Source organism: Anomaloglossus baeobatrachus, chromosome 3 (genome assembly GCF_048569485.1).
Source record: "Anomaloglossus baeobatrachus isolate aAnoBae1 chromosome 3, aAnoBae1.hap1, whole genome shotgun sequence".
Classification (NCBI taxonomy): domain Eukaryota; kingdom Metazoa; phylum Chordata; class Amphibia; order Anura; family Aromobatidae; genus Anomaloglossus; species Anomaloglossus baeobatrachus.
In genome coordinates, this window is record NC_134355.1 from 605,282,364 (window position 1) to 605,307,305 (window position 24,942).

At 47.3% G+C, this 24,942-nt stretch overlaps 1 protein-coding gene across 2 annotated transcripts in view; it reads right to left on the reverse strand.

Moving 5' to 3' along the window:
* Positions 1–24,942, reverse strand: part of PXDN (peroxidasin) — a 230,280-nt gene that overhangs the window by 82,627 nt on the left and 122,711 nt on the right. For both annotated transcript variants that reach the window (XM_075341062.1, XM_075341063.1), the window contains exon 4: positions 13,431–13,502. In XM_075341062.1, the coding sequence (XP_075197177.1) occupies positions 13,431–13,502 (72 nt within the window). The remainder of the gene's footprint in view (positions 1–13,430; positions 13,503–24,942) is intronic.

A 24,942-nucleotide genomic window follows, 5' to 3' on the forward strand; every position in this document is an offset into this window, starting at 1 on the left:
AAAACATGTAGATCAAATTAAACTGAACATTATCTTACAATAAAATTGTTGATGTGCAGGAGGTACAAGCAATGTGCTGTACTGTTTAGCAGAAAGAGAGTACAATACTATATCCACAAATGCAAATTCATAGACATGCTATATAGTATATACTGTACTGTGCAATGGTATACTGTGTACAGTACATATGTACAGAAAGTTACCTAAAGTGCGGGTCAGAACGTGGTGAAAGCACAGAACCGGAAGTGTGCATGGTGAGTGTTTGCTCTTCTTGCAAAGCATTGCTCTTAAACCAAGTTACAAATTTGTAAAAAGCTTTCCTTGTCTTGCAAAACGCTCTCAAACTAAGTTACTCTTAATCCAAGGTCCCAGTGTATATGTAATTTACATACTTGTGCGCGGTTGACCTCAATTCTTTTCTACTGAGATGGGCATGGGATGGGCATAGTCTAATCGGCATAAGAATGCCCAAATGAAAATTACATACATGTGGTCACGTGACCACCTACATGCATCGGGAATAAAGGGTAATCATGACAGTGTGTGAACTGCTTACTGTCCGGACTCAGAAGATTGCATTTATATAGAATGACTGCAGACTTTCCAATAGCACCACCCTTGTCGGGGGGCTCTCTGTGCTAATGTAGCTCAATTGTGATTACCGGTACTTAAAGGGACTCTCAGCGTAAAATGACTGTTCAAACCAAGTACAATCGCTTAATGCATCATGGTGTGGCTAAATATTTAAGTGCACCTTCCCACCTACCGTACTTGTTTTCTCATCTCAACACTTCTCTGGCTCTATGAAGCCAGAGATGTCAATAAAAGAAGAGGACAGTGAAAATAAACTGAAAATAAGCAGATGGGAAAGTGCATTTAAATGTTTCGCCACGCCATGATGCACCAAGTGTCTGTCTTTGATTTGAACACTCATTCTGTCCCTTTAAGAAGTGCCAGTTTACAATACTAGTCACAACTCATGAATGGGTGTGAGCCGCTCATCAAACTCAACACCATTCCCCTCTACCAGTTGTATTTGTATACGTACTGGGCATATTTATTAAGCCACATGTACCTCCTGAATAAGTAATAAATGGGAAACGTGCGTTGGTGAGGTGGTGCAGTGTGCATACATGTAGTGTAGATATATAGTTTACATCGCATATATTGTGTCAATACATTCTTCAGCAGACAGACAACCATGTGGCAGGATAAGGCTCTGTTCACACCTGCATTTTTGTGTATCATTTCTCTGTTGTGTTCTGGAGAACCAAAATAAGATTGAAATATGGATCTCTTACATAACTGAAAACAGAAGCATTGACTCTGGCTATGAGTAGGTATCATTTTTTTGTAGAAAAAAAAAGCACAGCATTGGGTTGAAGGCAGGGTCATGAGGATTTAGATCTGGATACCTGAAATAGAATTTACAAAGAACAGAGCTAAAGGCGGCATTTCAGCCTGAAGCATCAATGTGGTAGGTTGTGGGCGGTGGGCATCCAGTGGATATATAAATGCTTTAGGACCCCTTTAAATGAGAGAAAATCAAGCATTGGATTGATGAGGAATAAGGAGGAAGTGAGGGTAGACGTAGGAGACTTTTTTCCATCCATGATGAATAATTTCCTTCCCTTCCAATTTGCTTTTGGCGCTGTTAAGGGATTAGAGCCATTGTCCTACAAACCTTGCAGGAAAGTAGAAGACGAATGAATACTATTGTAAATATCGATTTGTCATAAATGTTAAAGGGAACCTGTCACCAGATGTGGCGACTAACCTGTGGGCACCACCAGTGAGCTCTTCTATACAGCATTCTAACATGCTGTATATAACTTTATAATACTCACCTAACGGTCGGTGTGGTGCAGACTGGTCAGATGGGTGTTTCCGTTCTCTGGTACCGGCACCTCCTCTTTCAGCTTTCTTTGTCCTCCTTCTTCTGAGGCCTGGGTGCATGACGCGTCCTACGTCATTCACACAAGCTGACGTTGTGGGCCGACGTAGGCACACTTTGATCAGCACTGAGCAGGGCAGATCAAAGTATTGCAGTGCGCCTGCGCAGGACCTCAGTGCTGGCTAGTGTGGATGACGTAGGACATGTCATGCACCAAAGCTTCAGAAGAAGGAGGACAAAGATGGCAGAAAGAGGAGGCGCCGGTATCGGAGAATGGGACATCCATTCGACCAGTCTGCACCGCACTAACCATTAGGTGAGTATTATAAAGTGATTTTTACGTTCGACACAGCGGCCTGGGCTCTTATATACAGCATGTCAGAATGTTGTATATAAGAGCCCACTGGTGGTGGCTGCAGCTTATAGGGGACAAATCTGGTGACAGGTTCCCTTTAATAATCGCAACTCTCCAGTTACAATCTGGCTTTACGATTACTTAAAGGAGTAGCCTTTATAGACTAAAAACTTGTCCAGGGCTAAAGAGTGGCAATAGATTTAAGGTGGCTTTACACGCTACGACATTGCTCAAGCGATGTCGTTGGGGGTCACAGAATTTGTGACGCACATCCGGCCGCTTTAGCGATGTTGTTGCGTGTGACACCTATTAGCGATTTTGAATCGTTGCAAAAACGTTCAAAATCGCTCATCGGTGACATGCCCCCTATTCCAAATTATCGTTGCTGCTGCAGTAACGATGTTGTTCGTCGTTCCTGCGGCAGCACACATCGCTATGTGTGACACCGCAGGAACGAGGAACCTCACCTTACCTGCGTCCCACCAGCAATGAGGAAGGAAGGAGGTGGGCGGGATGTTCATCCGGCTCATCTCCGCCCCTTCGATTTGATTGGGCGCCCGCTTAGTGACGTCGCTGTGACGCCGAACGAACCGCCCCCTTAGAAAGGAGGCGGTTTGACGGACACAGCGACGTCGCTAGGCAGGTAAGAAGTGTGACTGTTCCTAGCGATGTTGTGCGCCACGGGCAGCGATTTCCCCATGTCGCACAACCGATGGGGGCGGGTACGCACGCTAGTGATATCGGTAACGATATCGCAGCGTGTAAAGCAGCCCTTAGCCTCTATAACCACTTGGAAAGGAAAATTTAGTATTAAAGGAACCTGTCAGCAGATATTTGCTATGTAAGCTGAAGCCAGCATGCTGCAGGGTTAAAATATAGAATTTATCGATGCCTGTCTTGTCAAGGTCTGATCTGTTGTTTATTTGCTAAGTATGTTTACGAAGCAGGACACAGTAGTACTTCTCATTGCTCGGACTACAATGTTACATGTACAGAGGTCCGGCTTACCCCCTCCCCTTATTGACACCTCATTGTCAATGTATAATCTATATATAGAGCCTGGTGTGGGAAGAGACAGCTCTCTCAGCTCTGCTGTATTGCTAAATCTAAACATTCTGATTGTGTCAGAGCGGCTACACCCAGTAATCTAAGTGATACATGGTTGGATTCAGTATCTCTTTAGCCCGCTACACACGCTTCAATATATCTCACAATCCGTCGTTGGGGTCAAGTTGTAAGTGACGCACATCCGGCATCGTTCGTGAGGTATCTGCGTGTGACAGCTACGTGCGATCAGGATTGAACTCAAAACCGTTGATCGCAAACACATCGTATCTTTGTCTAGAATTGAGCGTTTTGTTGCACGAACCTAGTCAATTGTAACGTGTGACATCCCTCATACGATTTTGATGTCTGAGGCTATGTGCGCAGGTGTGCGCTCTGCACCGCAGCTTAAAAAAGGTCCGCTTCAGAGCGCAGCTGAAAAGCTGCGTTCTGAAGCGCCTCACAATGTCTGTCAGTCACTATCTCTGTCCCTCTCTCTCTGTCCATGTCAGTCTATCCCCCTCTCTCATATACTCACAGATCCCCGGCGCTGCACGGCATTCACACTGCTTCGGCGGCTTTTACTGTTTTGAAAAAGCCGGCCGCTCATTAAACAATCTCGTATTCCCTGCTTTCCCCGCCCACCGGCGCCTATGATTGGTTACAGTGAGACACGCCCCCACGCTGAGTGACAGGTGTCACACTGCACCCAATCACAGCAGCCGGTGGGCGTGTCTATACTGTGTAGTGAAATAAATAATTAAATAAATTTAAAAAAACGGCGTGCGGTCCCCCCCAATTTTAAAACCAGCCAGATAAAAGCCATACGGCTGAAGGCTGGTATTCTCAGGATGGGGAGCTCCACGTTATGGGGAGCCCCCCAGCCTAACAATATCAGCCAACAGCCGCCCAGAATTGCCGCATACATTAGATGCGACAGTTCTGGAACTGTACCCGGCTCTTCCCGATTTGCCCTGGTGCGTTGGCAAATCGGGGTAATAAGGAGTTATTGGCAGCCCATAGCTGCCAATAAGTCCTAGATTAATCATGTCAGGCGTCTCCCCGAGATACCTTCCATGATTAATCTGTAGATTACAGTAACTAAACACACACACCCGAAAAAATCATTTATTAGAAATAAAAAACACAAACATATACCCTGGTTCACCACTTTAATCAGCCCCAAAAAGCCCTCCTTGTCCGGCGTATTCCAGGATGCTCCAGCGTCGCTTCCAGCGCTGCTGCATGGAGGTGACCGGAGCTGCAGCAGACACCGCCGCTCCGGTCACCTCCACACAGCAAGTGCAGACAGCCGCGCAATCGGCTGAGCTGTCAGTGAGGTTACCCGCTGTCACTGGATCCAGCGGTGGCCGCGGGTAACCTCAGTGACAGCTCAGCTGATCGCGCTACTCACCGCCGCTCCTCTCACCTCCACGCAGCAACTGAGGTGAGTAGTGCGATCAGCTGAGCTGTCACTGAGGTTACCCGCGGCCACCGCTGGATCCAGTGACAGCGGGTAACCTCACTAACAGCTCAGCCGATCGCGCTGCTGTCTTCAGTTGCTGTGTGGAGGTGACCGGAGCGGTGGTGTATTCTGCAGCTCCGGTCACCTCCATGCAGCAGCGCTGGATGCGACGCTGGACCATCCTGGAGTACGCCGGACATGGAGGGCTTTTTGGGGCTGATTAAAGTGGTGAACCAGGGTATATGTTTGTGTTTTTTATTTCTAATAAATGATTTTTTCGGGTGTGTGTGTTTATTTACTGTAATCTACAGATTAATCATGGAAGGTGTCTCATAGACGCCTGACATGATTAATCTAGGAGTTATTGGCAGCTATGGGCTGCCAATAACTCCTTATTACCCCGATTTGCCAACGCACCAGGGTAAATCGGGAAGAGCCGGGTACAGTCCCAGAACTGTCGCATCTAATGTATGCGGCAATTCTGGGCGGCTGTTGGCTGATATTGTTAGGCTGGGGGGCTCCCCATAACGTGGAGCTCCCCATCCTGAGAATACCAGCCTTCAGCCGTATGGCTTTATCTGGCTGCTATTAAAATTGGGGGGACCGCACGCCGTTTTTTTTTAATTATTTAATTATTTATTTCACTACACAGTATAGACACGCCCACCGGCTGCTGTGATTGGGTGCAGTGTGACACCTGTCACTCAGCGTGGGGGCGTGTCTCACTGTAACCAATCATAGGCGCCGGTGGGCGGGGAAAGCAGGGAATACGAGATTGTTTAATAGGCGGCCGGCTTTTTCAAAACAGTAAAAGCCGCCGGAGCAGTGTGAATGCTGTGCAGCGCCGGGGATCGGTGAGTATATGAGAGAGGGCTGCTCAATTCACTTACTCAGGAGTTTAGCGGTCACCGGTGAGACCTTCACTGGTGACCGCTAATCAGGACGCAACACAGACAGAGCCGCAGCATGACAATGAAGTTGGGTGAGGTTCACCCGAGTTCATTCTGACAGTGCGGCTCTGTCTGTGTCTGCTGTCATCTGCCATTCAGCTCTGCTACATGGCTGTCTGTGTCTGCTGTCAGCGGCCATGTAGCAGAGCTGAATGGCAGATGACATAGTAAAAACTCATCCCTACACATTACACACGCTTGGCAAGTCAATAAATAAAAAAAAAAAAAGGTGCCCAATGCATACCATACGTCACAGAGCACATGATCTAAAGGATCGCACACAAAATTGATCAATTTAACATAGACTACTAACGCACGTGTGACAGCAAATGAACGACCTACGTGCAATCTCATAAGATCCCATATGCAACCTGGGCGTGTCACATCGCAAATGCGATTGTACAACTAATTGCAACGTGTAAAGTGGGTTTTGGCTACATCATGCTGCTCTCAGATGAGGTAGCAAAAATCTGCTGACAGATTCCTTTTAAGAGGGCCATACACATAAGTTAGCTATTGGTTGAATATTCGGCCCAGCAGCAGATTCATGCGGTTTCAACAGGAAGAAAGGAGAAAGACGCCTCTGGCATGGGCTTTTCTCCCCAAAAAACAAAATTATCGGTCATGAAAATTTTAACAGTCTGATCCTTCTCTCCACCGACATCATCTGTCAAAAGTTTCCCATACCACATCAGAGAGTCAACCTGTCGTATTAAAATTATCGGGTCAGGACTCATCTAATGTGTATGGCAGTGATGGCGAACCTATGGCATGCGTGCCAGGTGGGGCACAAAGAGCCCTTTCTGTCAGCACGCGTGTTGTCGCCTCATCCTACCGCTCTGAACTGCTGGCGCGGTCGCACTGGCAGTTCAAAGTTGTGTTGGAGTACATTTCTCTTTGCTCTGACACTCCTCCTCTCCCAGGCTGCAGGTCTGTTGCCTAGGAGACGGAAGAGCGTCAGTAAGCAGCGCCGGTGTAATGACGTCTTCTGGCCGCGTGGGAACTGAAGACCCAGCGGCGTGGAGCGGGTGCTGTAAGGTGAGTTGTTGTGTGTTTTTGGTTTTTTTTTTAACTTGTGTGCGGCTGTGCCAAGGTGGGGGGGGGGGGGGCAGTGCCAGCATGGGGGAAGCATGCATGCCAGGGTCGAGGAAACAAACATGCCAGGATGCAGAACCCAACATGCCAGGATAGGGAAAAACATACATGCCAGGATGGGGGAAACATGCATGCCAGGATCCAGAATGGGGGAGGCATACATGCCAGGATCCAGGATGGGGGAAACAGACATACCAGGATGAGGGAAACATACATGCCAGGATGGGGAAACATACATACCAGAATTGGGAAAACATACATGTCAGGACGGGGAAAACATACATGCCAGGATGGGGGAAACATACATGCCAGGATGGGGGAAACATACATGCCAGGATGGGGAAAACATGCCAGGATGGGGTACATTTACCAGAAAGGGGAACATTTACCAGGATGGTGGAACATGTCGGGATGGGGTACATTTACTAGGATGAGGGAACATGTCGGGATGGGGTACATTTACCAGGATGGGGAAACATGTCGGGATGGGGTACATTTACTAGGATGAGGGAACATGCCAGAATGGAGAATATTTACCAGGATGGGGGATAGTGTTGGGATGGGGAACATTTACCAGGAGGGGGAACATGCCAGAAAGGGGGACATTTACCTGGATGGGGGAACATGCTAGGAAGGGGGACATTTACCAGGATGGGGGAACATTTACCAGAAATGGGGTACATTTACCAGGATGAGATACATGGTGGGATGGGGGAACATTTACCAGGATGAGGAATATTTACCAGGATGGGGAATATGCTGGGATGGGGTACATTTACCAGGATGAGGCCATGATGGGGACAAATATACCAGAATGTAGGAAATATATAACAGGATGGGGGACATGTTTACCAGGAAGTGGATCAGGAAGGGGGACATAACTACAGAATGAAGGGGGAGGGGAGCAACTTGTACGTCTTTATGGGATTTCAAGATGTTCAGACTTTGAAATGTAGAAGTGGATTACAGGGTGACCTCTGATTGCATTCCAGGCTAAAATCTCTGTCTAATATGCTGCAATATTTTCCAGAAACATCAATCCAACTGCTGTGTCTGGAAAGTGCAGTGGGAGAGGCTCAGCTTCAATGTGTGGTAAGCATGCATGAGCGTGATGCCTACTGAAGAGACGAGAAGACTGCAAAGGTAAGGTTAAAATCAATTATTTACATAATAGGATTGGTTGGCACTTCGGAAAAAAAAATTGGGTTAAGGGCTACAGGTTGGGCACTCGGCTTGTAAAAGGTTCGCCATGACTGGTGTATGGGGTCTTTAAGTACAAGATATTTAAACAAACGGCCATCAATGTAATGCATACATTAGCCAACGACGCCAGATCTGAAATCGCTATACAAAAAACCTGCCTCTAATATGATATCAAAATATCTTAGCAGGGCATATACAGATGTAGCAAACGTTATCATGACTAACTACCATAAAAACTTGTCACAGAAGGTTATCACTAAATAACCCATTCAGATTGTTCATAAAACACGGAAACACTGACCTGATCTTGACAGCGTCAGATATGGCTATGAGCAGCCAGTCTAAAGGCTGCTTTACACGCAGCAACACTGCTAGCGATGTCGCTCGTGAAAGCACCCGCCCCCGACGTTTGTGCATCACGGGCAAATGAGCACAATATCATTAGTCCCCATCACACATACCTGCCTAGCGATGTCGCTGTGGCCGGTGAACTGCCTCTTTTCTAAGGGGGCGGTTCGTGCGGCGTCACAGCGACGTCACACTGCAGGCGTCCAATTGAAGCAGAGGGGCGGAGATCAGCCGCAGGAAAGTCACACCCCCCACGTTGCCGGAGGACGCAGGTACGGTGCTGTTCGTCGTTCCTGGGGTGTCACAAATAGCGATGTGTGCTGCCTCAGGAACGACCAACAACCTGCGTCCTGCAACAGCAACGATATTTGGGATTTGAACGACGTGTCAACGATCAACGATAAGGTGAGTATTTTTGATCGTTAGCGGTCGCTCGTACGTGTCACACGCAACAACGTCGCTAACAAGGCCGGATGTGAGTCACGAATTCCGTGACCCCCAACATCTCGTTAGCGATGTCGTTGCGTGTAAAGACCCCCTTAACTTGATGTTGCACAAATCATTGACGGATATTGAATTTGTGATGAGATATCCCAGTTCTGTGTGGTCTGGGTCATGTTAACCTTTGCTACATCAGTATGGGTCATTGTAAATTGGTTTTCAGAGCATAACTTAATTTTATTCCTTTTTTTTTTTTTTTTTTTTTAAATTGCAAATACGGTGGAGCTGAACAGAATGTAAATTGAGTCAGTGGATATCAGGGGTAAAGCTATTAGGCTGCGTGCGCAGGATCAGCAATAGCAGCGTTCTGGACGCAGAGTGTTTTCCTTGAGTCCAAAATGCTCCGTTGTACAGTACAAGCACAGTGGACGGGATTTCTAGAAATCTTCTGCCCATTGTGCTTCTTTTTTCAGCAGCAGAAATTGACTTGTGGTGCAGCTTCCCGAGTTGAGGCATGTCAATGTATGCTTGTGGAGACACAAGCGGGAGAACATAGCGAAAATATGCTGCGCCCAGAATCCTGATCGTGGGCAAGGACACTGGCGGAGAACACTTATGTCTCCACAAGAGGAATGACCCTACATCTAGAACGCAGCGTGTGCGGATCGTGAGCACGTATCCTAAGCGGTGCAGAGGAACGCCCAGTTGCCTGTTGGGGCCCAAAGGTACCTTTGCCATAAAAGGTGGCACCGGTGTTACATAGTAGGTGGGCAAAGTCAGCATTGGGGTCTAAGAGCATCAGATTTCATTTTTGGTTGCTATATGGATTTTCTACAGTCTCTAGCCCTGAGTAACAGTCTCCTATACATGGATTTTCATTTTTCCATACCATGCAGACACAATACACACATCACTAATGACTGTTAATTAAAACAAAGGAGTCAGATGTTAAGAGCAAAGAAGGAGGAAGCCGTACCAGTCGTCTGTTAGCTGCAGTGTGAGCACTAGAGGAAAAAGAAAAGACAGACATTAAGAGGCAAGACATTCACAAGGAGCAGAGATTTAATATAAATCAAAAAGACTAAAAGTAAATGGAACGTAATAGTACAGAAGTTAGTAACTTCATATGACTGCGCATTAATTCTGAGACTCAAAGACAGAAGACCTGTCAATCAAAGCAAAGGGGGTGGTGAACTCAAATGGGGGGCCAGTGAGCACCAACGGGTGGCGATGAGCTCCGAGGGGTGCAGTGAGCTCCAAAGGGGCGATGAACCCCGAAGGGGTGTGGTGAGCTCCAAGGGGTGCAGTGAGTTCCAAAGGGAGGTGGTGAGCCCCGAAGGGTTGTGGTGAGCTCCAAAGGGAGGTGGTGATCTCTGAGGGGTGCAGTGAGCTCCAAAGGGGGTGTTGAGCCTCAAAGGAGTGTGGTGAGCTCCAAAGGGGTATCCAAACTTAAGATCTCACATGTAAATCCAATTCATCAAAGCACCATGTGTTATTAAAACATAACCTTTAATATAAATAGTCTAAAAATAGACAATAGACATAAAGTGATCCTTCACCTATTAAATCCGGGATTGTTCAGGCCACCCGATAGTTATAGACACATATCAGGCCTGGATCAGACTCAATGCAAGGGGAGCTTGTTTAATTCCCCCTTTTTTTTCACTTGTGCTGGAGATATATATGTGGCACAGATGTGTATACCACAAAAAGTATCAAGATCCACCAGACATACAACTAGTCAGTGGATTAAGAAATTGTTCCCGAAAATATGCAAATTAATCTGTCATGGCACATCTGAACACAATAGTTCCAATATGTGTATGCGTCCATAGATATAATATACAGATATCTACTCAATAATTATTCACAATCCAAACAGTATATGCAGCATATCCCACCCGTGTGCGCACAGAGGATGTATCAAATAACACACAATTCAGAAGGCCTGCAACACACATGCCTCCGGTACGTTTTTGGTAAATTTTTGCACGTACCGGAGACACGGAGACACGTTGACCAATGTTACCCTATGGGAGATGAGACACACACACGTAAAATCACACGGAACGTGTGTCCGTGTGGTTAGTACGTGTGTGCGTTTTCCCACACGGCCGACATGTCCGTTTTTGGCGGTCAGCACGCAGGCACGGATCCGCTAAAGTCAATGGGTCCGTGCCTGCACGGACGGCACACGTAGGACTATCCTATGTTGCAAACTTTCATCAATTTTTCTCTGTCATCCACATCCAGGGAGATTAGCTACAGTGCCTTAGGTTGTAAACGTCTTGATTATGTTGCGCACAGTAGACAAAGAAACATCAAAATCTCTGGAGATGGACTTGTAACCATGAGATTGTATTTATTTTTCAACAATTTTGGTTTTCAAATCTTCAGATGGTTCTCTTTTCCTGTTCTGTTCTTCATGCTTAGTGTGGAATGATGGAGTCAACTTCTCCCCTTTTTATCTGGTTTCAGGTGAGATTTTCATATTGCCCACATCTGTTACTTACCACAGGTGAGTTTGTAAGAGCATCACATGCTTGAAACAAAGTTGTTTACTGACAATTTTGGAATGGTGCCAACAATTTGGGGGTTTTCTATGAAATTATGACCAATTTGCATTTTTTTTCTACATTTATTTGTGCTGTTTCAATACACACAAAGGGAATAAACATGTGTATACAAAAGGTGGAAAGATTTAATTTTCTGCAATAATTTCAAGGGTGTCAACACTTTTGGCTATGACTGTATATGAATATGTAAAAAAAAAATGAAGGTTTATAGTGTTGGACACGTGTTAACAGACATTTGTTTGCAGTGCTGCTTACTTTCCTCACCTCTGTGCCCAGATTTACAATATATTTTGTAATCAGATTCGCAATATATATAGAAATATTGTATATAAAGTTACATGTAAACTGTATAAAATGTATTCACCTCAACAGTGCACAAACATAGATACAGTAGTAAAAATGGTCTCCTGGTTTGGTTGTTGGATTTTTGGAGCCAGTAATATATAATATAGAAGAGTGAGGTCATGGCATAAGATGACAGTAGTGCATTACTCTGTACTTTAATCTTCATTTGCTCGAGGCAAGAAATGATGGAGCAGAGAGGAATGTGTTACAATAAGAGCGGACTATGGGATACGTCCCACGAGACACAATCAGGAACAAGAAAAAGATTTACTTTATATATAAAGAACTGATTCGTATTTCTATACAATGAGAAACAACAACTTTTCATATTCAAGAAATGTAGAAAAGAAAAAAAAGATATTACCATGTCTGTGGTCAATGAGATCTCCCGACCCAACGGAAGCCATAATTGGTACTCTTTTGGCCTCTATCGATGTAATGGAATCTTTTGGAGCTTTTCCCAGCACACTTACTAAGCAGGGGCCATTAAAGGGAATTTGTCACCAGATTTTGCTACCTCATCTGAGAGCAGCATAATGTAAGGCAAGAGACCCTGATTCCAATGATGTATTACTTAGTTTACTAGGTGCTGCTATTGTGATATAATCCCTTTTTTCTCTGCTGCAGTTCTAGCAGTGCCTAGAATGCTGAGCTCTGTATTACCCAGCCCATACCACTAGCTAGTAACTTTCTGTTGATATACATAGTACACAAAAAGCGGCCAATCAATGGTGTGGGCGGGTAGGACCAGAAGGCACGAGACACCTATTCATGTAGTCTAAGGGGGGCTCTGCACACCACGACATCGCAGGTGCGATGTCGGTGGGGTCAATCGAAAGTGACGCACATCCGGCGTCGCTGTCGATATCGTAGTGTGTAAATTCTTTTTGATACGATTAACGAGCGCAAAAGCGTCGTTATCGTATCATCGGTGTAGGGTCCGACATTTCCATAATGCCGGGGGAGCGACAGGTACGATGTAGTTCCTCATTCCTGCGGCAGCACACATCGCTGTGTGTGAAGCCGCAGGAGCGAGGAACATCTCCTACCTGCGTCCCGGCTGCAATGCGGAAGGACGGAGGTGGGCGGGATGTTTACATCCTGCTCATCTCCGCCCCTCTGCTGCTATTGGCCGCCGGCCAGAACGACGTCGCAGGGCAGGTGAGTGCGTGTGAAGGTGTTGTAGCGATAATGTTCGCTACGCCAGCAATCACAACATATTGCTGCTGCGACGGGGCGGGGACTATCGCGCTCGACATCGCAGCATCGGCTTGCGATGTCGCAGCGTGCAAAGTACCCCTTAATCTCCTGATGAGAAAACAATCATTTTATTTAAACACACAGCATAGTAAGTAACACTGCAGGAATCAGGGTCAATGCCCCTACAACATGATGCTCTTAGATCACATAGCAAAAACCTGGTGACAGATTCCTTTAACATGACGCCAGCCCTACCAAAGAACTAATGGTCCTCTCAATAAGTTATTTCCAACAGAAAGCCATTAGTAATTGTCATAATGGTTACAAAATATTGGCAGAAAATAGACAGTGGATCAATATGAAACACATTTGGGAATACAAAGTGAAATACTACAACATACAAGTAAGATGTACTGAACAAATGTAAGAAAACACCAGTCGTTTCATACAATGGAGCACAGCACTCCGCATGTCTGATGGAGACCATAGAAAGGACAACACAATGGACACTTACAGTTGCTCTAGAGAGGCGAGTCCTTTAAAAGCTTGCCTGTCAATGGACTGGATTTCATTCTTGTACAAATAGCTGAAATAAGAAACAATTAGCAGGATTAGTACACAGACAAAGGAGCAATGCACAAGACAAGAACTGGCAAGAAACAACACTTGTCACTAGAGGCCAAGAAGAGTAAACATTTGGGATTGAATTTTGGAGAATATGACCAATAGGTGTCCCGCTAAAGGGAATTAGTGAGGGATAAATCACGTTAAGTAAGCAAAATCTCTTTGTACGGAAGGTTTAACTGAGAAGCAGCACATAGTTGTAGTGCTAAAACTCTTGAATAGTTTACAAGAAAATATTCTGTTGAGTAATATGTAAATTATGTGTTTGGTGTACCTTCATACAGTGTCATGAGTATGTCATGTCGCATGTTACATATTTCATTGGAGTGGATTTACTTTCATTTGATACTGTAAGGGGTTAAGTACCCTTTCCCGTCTGGCTGAGATTACTTATAGCCTTAATCACAGCTGCAGCATCTTACTATTACTGCCTTCTGCTAAAGCTACCCTCTCCTGGGTTCACTCCATGCTGATTATAAATATTCTATAATGATTACTCTGACCGTCGAATAGACAGAAAGATGCTGCTCTGCCATGAAGATGAAAAAGGTCCAGAGGGTATTAATTTTTAGTTCAACACATTTCGGAGAGAAACCCTCTCCTTCCTCAGGAAAAACACATGAAATGGTAAGTTGTGAGGTCAGGATTAAATAGATACCTTACACTGAAGAACGCTCCCCTTTTTTTTTTTTTTAAAAAAAAGGGGGTGTATCAGCAGTGATACATCATTTGTAATTGTTCTCACGTATGTCTTTAAAATTATACACAAATTTTATACACTGTTAATACCCTCTGGGCCTTTTCCATTTTCACGACAGTGCAACATCTTCCTGTCTATCCAACAGTCATCCTCTTCTCCATGTGGAGCCGCAGCAGCCATGGCTTTCCAGTTCCTAACAGTCAGTTGTGACTCACACAACTACTGAAGGTGAGCTCCACTAAAGAGTTCTTTCACCCTGGTATCATCTGATAAAACTGTAATTGTGCGCTAAGTGTCTTCCAGTGTTTTCTACTATACTGAGCACTTTCAAGGAGTCTATCTTTGGAGCAGCTGAAGTGTTTGTTTCAGGTGCAACTGTGAGGTTTCTTGTTGGAGAAATCTAGAAGTGCTATTTGTTTCTATTTCCCCACCCATTTGCCTTACCTTCCTCATGTTTTATTGCATTACAATGACTAGTGACACACTGGCCTACACCCTAGTTAAGGTGAGTTCAGGGCCAGGCCCGTGATGGCACATGGGGGGGGGGACCCAACTAGGGACGTTAGTGAGTGCAGAGATCTGACTCAAGTCAGTGTTAGGAAGTGACCCCCATTTCCTTCTCTCTATCGCCAGGGCCTTCCTTTACATCTTCCCTGGTTTTCCCTTTGTGTTGCGCAGCACGCTGGCCGTTCCCTCATCCCGGCATGACATACAGTCTGGCCACCCAGCTCTACGTCTTGATTCATTAATTGTCAGCACTGGTCAGTCAGAGAAGCAGGGTCGAAGGCTAATTAGCCAAGTTGACTGAGGGTTGGTGCTACGGACTACCCCTGGGGCATCTAGAACCTTATTTCATATTATTTCCAAGATCATTTTCTTGAAAAGTAGTCCACAAATTTATGGACCTACTACTACTCAGGAGTAGCTGCTCTGCATGGATATAAGACCCCCTTTAGCTAGTGACATACAGTCGATGACAGGTTAATTTTAAAGAGGAATTCCATATTATACATACATTTACCCCATATAAAAAAATATTCTTATATAAAATAAAATTGTGAACTCCCAACTCATTACTGGATCGGATTCTTCTTTATAGATACAGGAGAATAAAAGAAGTACCGAGTTAGGCTATGTTCACACGTTGCTTTTTTTGCTGCCTTTTTTCTGCAGGCAAAATTTGCTCTCTTGGCAGTAAAGAAGTTGCTTCCAAAATGTAGGTTTTGCTGCAATTTGGCTGCTTTTTGTGCAGATATATGTGCCATTTGTCTACAGTACATGTCTAATAAAAGTCAGTTTCATTCACCAAAAATTCAGGGTTGTGTTTTGTGAAGCATTTTTCCACTTTTATTGTTTTCTCTGGTGAAAAAACATTGCAAAAACGCTGAAAAAATTGACATGCTGCAGTTTACAAAATTCTGCAGTTTTCCAGCTCAGTCAGTAAAAAAACCACAATAATGTACATGAGATTTCTGGAATCTCATAGCTTTTGCTGGTACTATAAAAGCAGTTTTTAAATTGCATTAAAACACATAAAAAACCCACTGCAAAAACGCAACGTGTGAATATAGCCTTAAGGAGATTGCATATGGTTTTGGAAGGTGTCCAAATCGTTTTAGAGTCTCACTTTGGCTTGTTTTTTGTTTGTTTGGTTTTTTAGTACAATTTTTCAAGAACTCACAACCTGACAGTGACTTGTAACTTTAGTCCAGTTTAAAGGGTTAGGCCGCTTTCACATTGCGTTTTTACCTACGTTCACTGGTCCCGTCGGGGCATCCATCCAAACCCCCCTTCCCTCCCCCCCCCCGCAAAATGGGTTTCAGACGCATACGCCGACAGGGCCATTGACTATAATGGAGCAGACAGAATTAGCATGTGCTCTGTCTTGCCCCATTTTCGGGCGTATATGCTTTCTGCAGGCGGACACCCGAAAGTAGTCTACTACATCTGGGCATCCGCCTGCAGAAAGCATATACGCCCGAAAATGGGGCAAGACAGAGCACATGCTAATTCTGTCTGCTCCATTCTAGTCAATGGCCCTGTCGGCGTATGCGTCTGAAACCCATTTTGCGGGGGGGGGAGGGAAGGGGGGTTCAGACGGATGCCCCGACGTGACCCGTGAACGTAGGTAAAAACGCAATGTGAAAGCGGCCTATGTATATACATCTAATGATGTAAAATTCCTCTATAAGTAGACAAAAAAAAAATATTGTAAAACCAAAATATTAAACAAAAGGTAAAACATGAAATGCATTGAGAAGAATAGTCTGGTATAAGAAAATCATTTTGGGCCTCGCTGATCGGGTCAGCTCCATTGATTCCTGTAGCTCTCCAACAGCCAGAATAGCTTAAAGGGTGAACCAAATGACCCATTACAGTGAATCCCTTTAGAGCATATCCGCCTTGGTTCCTGTAGTGGAAACCCCATAATGTCGGTATAAATAGACCCTTGCCTCGCTGAGCCGTTACAACACGTGCTACACAGCTCAGGAAGACTTGATGTATCACTTTGCTCATATATCATCTTGCACATTAAAAAGGACCCATCATTTGTCATAAATTCATAAATTTGTTTTACTGGGCATAAATGCCGCATCTCTTGAATCCGCCGTTGTATTTCTTTTGTTTCTGCGACTCTCCATTCCTGAGAAAGGTCCTTCTCTTCCCTTTACATGAACATAGTCTTTTTAGCCAATTGGGTGTGAGCCTCAAAAAGATTCCAATGCAAAAAAAATGAAAACCACACCCACTTGGCTAAAAAGTGTAGATTGATATACAGAGGAAAGAGAGCCATATCTCAGGCACAGAGAGGCGCAGGGACAAAAGAAAAACAATGTCGGATTCAGGAGAACAGCGACAGTTACATGAGGTGGAAACATTACAAATTTATGGCAAGTGATGGGTCTTCTAAATATTAGACAATTGTAATCGCACTGTGCAGATGATAGTTTACTCATCCTGGAACACATCCAAAAGACCCGTGAATACAATTGTTTAACATTTAGAGGACCCATCACTTGCCATAAATTTGTAATTTGTAAGGTTTATTGCGGTAGAGGATTTAGTTATGAACAAGGTTGAAAATATCACTCAAGTGCTATATGCAGGCGATGAAGATGCCAGAAAGGTCTTCAACACATAACCCCCGCTGTGTAGAATCATTAAGCCAGTGACTAAAGGCCGCTTTACACGCTACGATTATGTGACACGCCCAGATCGTTGCTACGATTTGCCGAGATCGCACATAGGTCGTTTATTTGTGGTCACACATACCGATCTCACAAACTACGCAACATCGTTCAGCGATAGATTGTTTGACCAAGGCGGTCGTTTGGATATTGTTCGTCGTTGGCAGGGTGTCAAACGTAGCAATATGTCTGCTGCGTTCCAAATGACAAACAATATTTTGAAACTGAACGACGTGTCAACGATCAACGATTTTCAACCTATTTGCGATCATTCGGAGTCGCACGTAGGTGTCACACGCAACGACGTCGCCGATGCCGGATGTGCTTCACGGAAACCGTGACCCCGACCACATATCGTCAAATAAATCGTAGCGTGTAACACCACCTTTAGAATTATATAATGGAAGAGTTGGAAGGGAAGTCAAGGGCCATCAGGTCCAAACCCCTGCGAGTGCAGGTTTTCCTAAATCATCCCAGCTATATATGTTTATCCAGTTTCTGCTTGAAGATTTCCATTGATGGAGAGCTCACTACCTCCCGTGGTCGCCTGTTCCACTTTCTGACTGCCCTCACTGTCAGAAAGTTTTTCCTGATGTCCAATCTGAATCTCCTTCATTCTAGTTTCATCCCATTTCTTGTATTTCCTTGTCCTCTCAGCCTCAACATTCCTAGGTCTTCTAGCCGATCTTCATAGAACATGGCCATGGGCAGCATGAATGAATCAGAGCCTGGCTATACCATCGCATCCAGGTATATTTTTCTCTGAAGCGCTCTGGCTAGGGAACATAACCGAAGACTAGATTAGTCCTGCACTGCCCCGGCAGGATTTTAGCAGTGGTGCTCTAGCTGACTGACTATGGAAGAGACCGGTCAATCAGTTGCAGCAGCGCTGAGAGAAACATTTGGCAAATTGATATGGTGTGGGCAGGCTCAGATTCAAGCTGTCCACCATTTGGACAGCTTTAATGAAGTGACAGACCCGCTTAAAGAGGTTGTCCTTTACTTTAACATTGAAGGCCTATCCTTAAGATCATCAATGTCTGATCGGCCGGGGTCTGACACTCCGCATCCCCACCAATCAGCTGTTGTCGGACCCCGCAGCGGCAGCAGGCAAATGCTCAGTTTTGGAGCTGCTGTCTTCTGAAAGTTGTTGCGGCCGGGTACTGCACATCTGCCTCTCATTCAGATCAATAGGAGGCGGATATGTACCGTAGTAACCGGCCACTATCCGAAGATGGAGTATCTCCGGAACTGAGCATTTCCAGCTGCCTGCTGCTGCCGCTGGGACCAAGAACAACTGATCGGTGAGGGTGTGGGACCCGGCCGATCAGACATTGATGACCTATTCTAATGATAGGCCATCAAAAGTAAAAGAAGTGGACAACTCTTTAAGTTCAAAAGTAAGATCAAACACCTCATGAATACGATCAGTAAAGACAGTCCTGTATTAGAAGAACTTTTGTTCCTCCGGCCTCAGGATTCTTCACGTCACTGAATTTACACAAAACACTTTTTTCCGCCACTAATGAGACCACACACGAGACATCAGAACTCTGGCTTTTAAGTCACCCAACAAATGGAACCAAAGCTTTAATAAACCACACACGACTAACAAGCGTGTAAAACACCAGAAAATAAACTACACAAGCTCTGAAGTCTTTCATCGATATAATCACCATCATCCTGAAAAATGATATCTGACACGTCCTGACAAGAGGAGATGCTGGAGGGCCCAGACACCTGAAGTCAACCTTCGAGCCTACGGAATAAGAGGCCCGTCAAGTCAAACATGCCATCATTTATTACTGGCGATCTGTGACATTGTGAGAAACATGTAAGCTCCTTGGGGTACAGATTCTTCTACCGTAAGGCTGGTGTAACACCTGCTGTTCTGAAAGATGTGAACGTCTACATTTAATTATGGATAAAAGAAGGGAATTTTGTTTACTTACCGTAAATTCTTTTTCTTCTAGCTCCTATTGGGAGACCCAGACAATTGGGTGTATAGCTTCTGCCTCCGGAGGCCACACAAAGTATTACACTTTAAAAAGTGTAACCCCTCCCCTCTGCCTATACACCCTCCCGTGGATCACGGGCTCCTCAGTTTTGGTGCAAAAGCAGGAAGGAGAAAACTTATAAATTGGTCTAGGGTAAATTCAATCCGAAGGATGTTCGGAGAACTGAAAACAATGAACCAAAACAACAATTCAACATGAACAACATGTGTACACAAAAGAACAACCAGCCCGAAGGGAACAGGGGCGGGTGCTGGGTCTCCCAATAGGAGCTAGAAGAAAAGGAATTTACGGTAAGTAAACAAAATTCCCTTCTTTGTCGCTCCATTGGGAGACCCAGACAATTGGGACGTCCAAGAGCAGTCCCTGGGTGGGTAAAAGAATACCTCAATAAAAAGAGCCGAAACGGCCCCCTCTTACATGTGGGCAACCGCCGCCTGAAGGACTCGCCTACCTAGACTGGCGTCTGCCGAAGCATAGGTATGCACGTGATAGTGCTTCGTGAAAGTGTGCAGACTAGACCACGTAGCTGCCTGACACACCTGCTGAGCCGTAGCCCGGTGCCGCAATGCCCAGGACGCACCCACGGCTCTGGTAGAATGGGCTTTCAGCCCTGAAGGAAGCGGAAGCCCAGAAGAACGGTAGGCTTCGAGAATCGGTTCTTTGATCCACCGAGCCAAGGTTGACTTGGAAGCCTGCAAGCCCTTACGCTGGCCAGTGACAAGGACAAAGAGAGCATCTGAACGACGCAGGGGCGCCGTGCGAGACACGTAGAGCCGGAGTGCTCTCACCAGATCCAACGAGTGCAAATCCTTTTCACATTGGTGAATTGGATTAGGGCAAAATGAAGGCAAGGAGATATCCTGATTGAGATGAAAAGGAGATACCACCTTAGGAAGAAATTCCGGGACCGGACGCAGAACCACCTTATCCTGGTGAAACACCAGGAAGGGGGCTTTGCATGACAGCGCTGCAAGCTCAGACACTCTCCGGAGTGATGTAACTGCCACTAGAAAGGCCACCTTCTGCGAAAGACGTGATAAAGAGACATCCCACAGCGGCTCGAAAGGTGGTTTCTGAAGAGCCGTTAGCACCCTGTTAAGATCCCAGGGTTCTAGCGGACGCTTGTAAGGTGGGACTATGTGGCAAACTCCCTGCAGGAACGTGCGGACCTGCGGAAGCCTGGCTAGGCGCTTTTGAAAGAATACGGAGAGCGCCGATACTTGGCCCTTGAGAGAGCCGAGTGACAAACCCTTGTCAATTCCGGATTGAAGGAATGAAAGAAAAGTGGGTAAGGCAAACGGCCATGGAGTAAAACCGTTATCAGAGCACCAGGATAAGAAGATTTGCCAAGACCTGTAATAGATCTTGGCGGACGTTGGCTTCCTGGCCTGTCTCATGGTGGCAATAACATCCTGAGATAACCCTGAAGACGCTAGGAGCCAGGACTCAATGGCCACACAGTCAGGTTGAGGGCCACAGAATTCAGATGGAAAAATGGGCCTTGTGACAGCAAGTCTGGTCGGTCTGGAAGCGCCCACGGTTGACCCACCGTGAGATGCCACAGATCCGGGTACCACGACCGCCTCGGCCAGTCTGGAGCGACGAGAATGGCGCGACGGCAGTCAGACCTGATCTTACGTAACACTCTGGGCAGCATCGCCAGAGGAGGAAACACATAAGGCAGTCGAAACTGCGACCAATCCTGAACTAACGCGTCCGCCGCCAGAGCTCTGTGATCCTGAGACCGTGCCATGAATGCCGGGACTTTGTTGTTGTGCCGTGACGCCATGAGATCGATGTCCGGCGTTCCCCAGCGGCGACAGATCTCTCGAAACACTTCTGGGTGCAGAGACCATTCCCCCGCATCCATGCCCTGACGACTGAGAAAATCTGCTTCCCAGTTTTCTACGCCCGGGATGTGAACTGCGGAGATGGTGGAGGCTGTGGCTTCCACCCACTGCAGAATCCGCTGGACTTCCTGGAAGGCTTGACGACTGCGAGTGCCGCCTTAGTGGTTGATGTATGCGACGGCAGTGGTGTTGTCCGACTGGATACGGATCTGCCTGCCCTCCAGCCACCGATGAAAAGCCAATAGGGCTAGATACACTGCCCTTATCTCCAGAACATTGATCTGAAGGGAAGACTATCGGAGTCCAGGTTCCCTGAGCCCTGTGGTGGAGAAAAACCGCTCCCCACCCTGACAGGCTCGCGTCCATGGTGACCACAGCCCAGGTTGGGGTTAGGAAGGATTTTCCCTGCGATAGAGAATTGGGAAGGAGCCACCACTGAAGTGACGTCTTGGTTGCAAGGGAAAGAGAGACGTTCCTGTCGAGGGAAGCCGACCTCCTGGCCCATTTGCGGAGAATGTCCCATTGGAGTGGCCGTAGATGGAATTGCGCGAACGGCACTGCCTCCATCGCTGCCACCATTTTCCCCAGGAAGTGCATGAGGCGCCTTAAGGTGTGTGACTGACTCCGAAGAAGTGATTGCACCCCTGCCTGCAGAGAAATCTGTTTGTCCCGCGGTAGCTTGACTACCGCTGACTGTGTATGAAACTCCATCCCGAGGTAAGTCAGTGATTGGGTCGGTGTCAACTTGGATGTCGGGAAGTTGATGATCCACCCGAACTGCTGGAGAGTCGTCAGAGCAACGGTAAGGCTGTGTTGACAAGCCACCCGAGAAGGGGCCCTGACTCGTCTAAGATCGTCTAAGTAGGGAATCACCGAGTGGCCCTGAGAGTGTAGGACCGCCACGACGGATGCCATGACTTTGGTGAAAACCCGTGGGGCTGTCGCTAGGCCGAAAGGCAACGCCACGAACTGAAGGTGTTCGTCCCCGATGGCGAAACGCAAGAAGCGTTGATGTTCGGGTGCGATTGGCACGTGGAGATAAGCATCCTTGATGTCGATCGATGCTAGGAAGTCTCCTTGTGACATCGAGGCGATGACCGAGCGGAGGGATTCCATCCGAAACCGTCTGGTTCTCACATGTCTGTTGAGCAGCTTGAGGTCCAGAACGGGACGGAATGATCTGTCCTTTTTTGGCACCACGAACAAGTTGGAGTAAAAGCCGCGACCACGTTCCTGAAGGGGGACGGGGGTCACAACTCCTTCTGTCTTCAGAGCGTCCACTGCCTGAAAAAGTGCGTCGGCCTGAGCGGGGGGCGGAGAGGTTCTGAAGAAAAGAGCCGCAGGACGAGAGCTGAACTCTATCCTGTAACCGTGAGACAGAATGTCTCTCACCTATCGGTCTTGAACATGTGGCCACCAGGCGTCGCCAAAGCGGGAGAGCCTGCCACCGACCGAGGATGCGGCTAGGGGATGCCGAGAGTCATGAGGAGGCCGCCTTGGAGGCAGTGCCTCCTGTGGCCTTTTGGGGGCGTGACTTGGACCGCTACGCAAAGGAGTTCCTCTGGCCTTTCTCCGTCCTGCTGGACGAAGAGGATTGGGGCTTGGCGGAGGGACGAAAGGACCGAAACCTCGATTGTATTTTTCGTTGCTGAGGTCTCTTAGGTTTGGACTGGGGTAAGGAGGAGTCCTTTCCCTTGGATTCCTTAATAATCTCATCCAAACGTTCGCCAAACAAGCGTTCGCCAGAAAACGGCAAACCGGTTAAGAACCTCTTGGAGGCCGAGTCTGTCTTCCATTCACGCAGCCACATGGCCCTGCGGACTGCCACAGAGTTAGCGGATGCCACAGCTGTACGGCTAGCAGAGTCTAGGACTGCGTTCATGGCGTAGGAAGAAAAAGCTGGCGCTTGAGAAGTCAAAGATGCAACTTGCGGAGCAGAAGTACGTGTGACAGCATTAATCCAAGCCAGACAAGCTGAGATAGCTTGGAGTGCCCACATGGCTGCAAAGGCCGGGGCAAAAGACGCGCCCGTGGCCTCATAGATGGACTTCACCAGGAGCTCTATCTGCCTGTCAGTGGCATCCTTTAGCGATGAGCCATCTGCAACCGATACCACAGATCTAGCCGCAAATCTAGAGACTGGAGGATCCACCTTGGGACATTGAGCCCAACCCTTAACGACTTCAGAGGGGAAGGGGTAAAGTGTGTCAGTGAGGCGCTTAGTAAAGCGATTGTCCGGAACCGCTCTGGGCTTCTGGACAACGTCTCTGAAGTTAGAGTGATCGAAAAACGCACTACGTGTACGTTTGGGGAACCGAAACTGGTGTTTCTCCTACTGAGACGCCGACTCCTCTATAGGAGGAGGCGGGGGAGAGAGATCCAACACCTGGTTGATGGACGAGATAAGATCATTCACTAAGGCGTCCCCTTCAGGTGTATCAAGGTTAAGGGCGACGTCAGGGTCAGAGCCCTGAGCTGCGACGTCCGCCTCGTCCTCCAGAGAGTCCTCAAGCTGGGAACCGGAGCAGCGTGAAGAAGTCGGGGAAGATTCCCAGCGAGCCCGCTTAGCCGGTCTAGGACTGTGGTCCGGGCCGGAGTCCTCCACGTGGGACCTAGGGCCCAACCTAGGAGCGCGCTGCGGCGCGGACCAGGAGGGGCCTGGAGACGACGATCCAACAGGGGCCGGGGCCTGTGTAAGGACCGGTCTTGACTGCAAAGCTTCTAGCAGCTTGGCAGACCATTTGTCCATAGACTGAGCCATGGATTGTGAAAGTGACTCAGAGTTTCTCAGCAAAAGAGGCGAACTCTGTCCCTGCCGCCTGGACAGGGGGAGCAGGGGGGTCTACATGAGCCGAGGGGCCCACTAGTGACCGAGGCTCCGGCTGAGCAAGCGAAACAGGGGTCGAGCATTGCTCACAGTGAGGGTAGGTGGAACCCGCAGGTAACATAGCCCCACAAGAGGTACGGCCGCAAAAAAACCCTGTGCCTTAGCAGCTTTGCTCCTTGTGGACGACATGCTGTTGTCTCCTAGGAGAATGATCACTGAGGGTATAAGGGCAAAAAAGGGTATACAGCCCGACCGAACAGAAATATATATATATAAATATGTATCTATTCCGGCACCCTAGGGGGGACCAGCACCGGGTGACCGGTGTGGCTTACCGACCGCTAACAAGCGGCGTGTGTGTGTCCTCCAGATTCCCTGCCTTAGGTCCCCTGGAGCTGCAGAGCTGTTCCTGAGAATCCTCCACCGGCAGAATGCCCAAACAATGGCTGCCGGAGCTCTCAGGGGAGGAGTGGAGCCATGGGCGGCGCCAGGAAAGTGCGGGAATCTGGGGTCCCCACAGTGATCAGTGAGGGGGGAGGAAACATGCAGGATGCTCCAGCCCTCACATCCGACGTCAGGTCGGTAGTCCCGCCCTTACCCCTGACTGGCAGGCCCGGGGGCGGGATTTTTGAGACTAGGCCGCGATGAAGCCGGGGACTAAATTTGAGACCGCGCCCGACAAGCAGGCACGGTCGGCGCGGAAGTCCGCCAGACTTCTCAATTCAGCAGCTGCCGCAGCGTCCGGGAAGAAGGTGCGCTCCCTGCACAGTCCCCAATGGGGACACAGAGTACCTTAGAGTTGCAGGGCCCGGTCCCTGA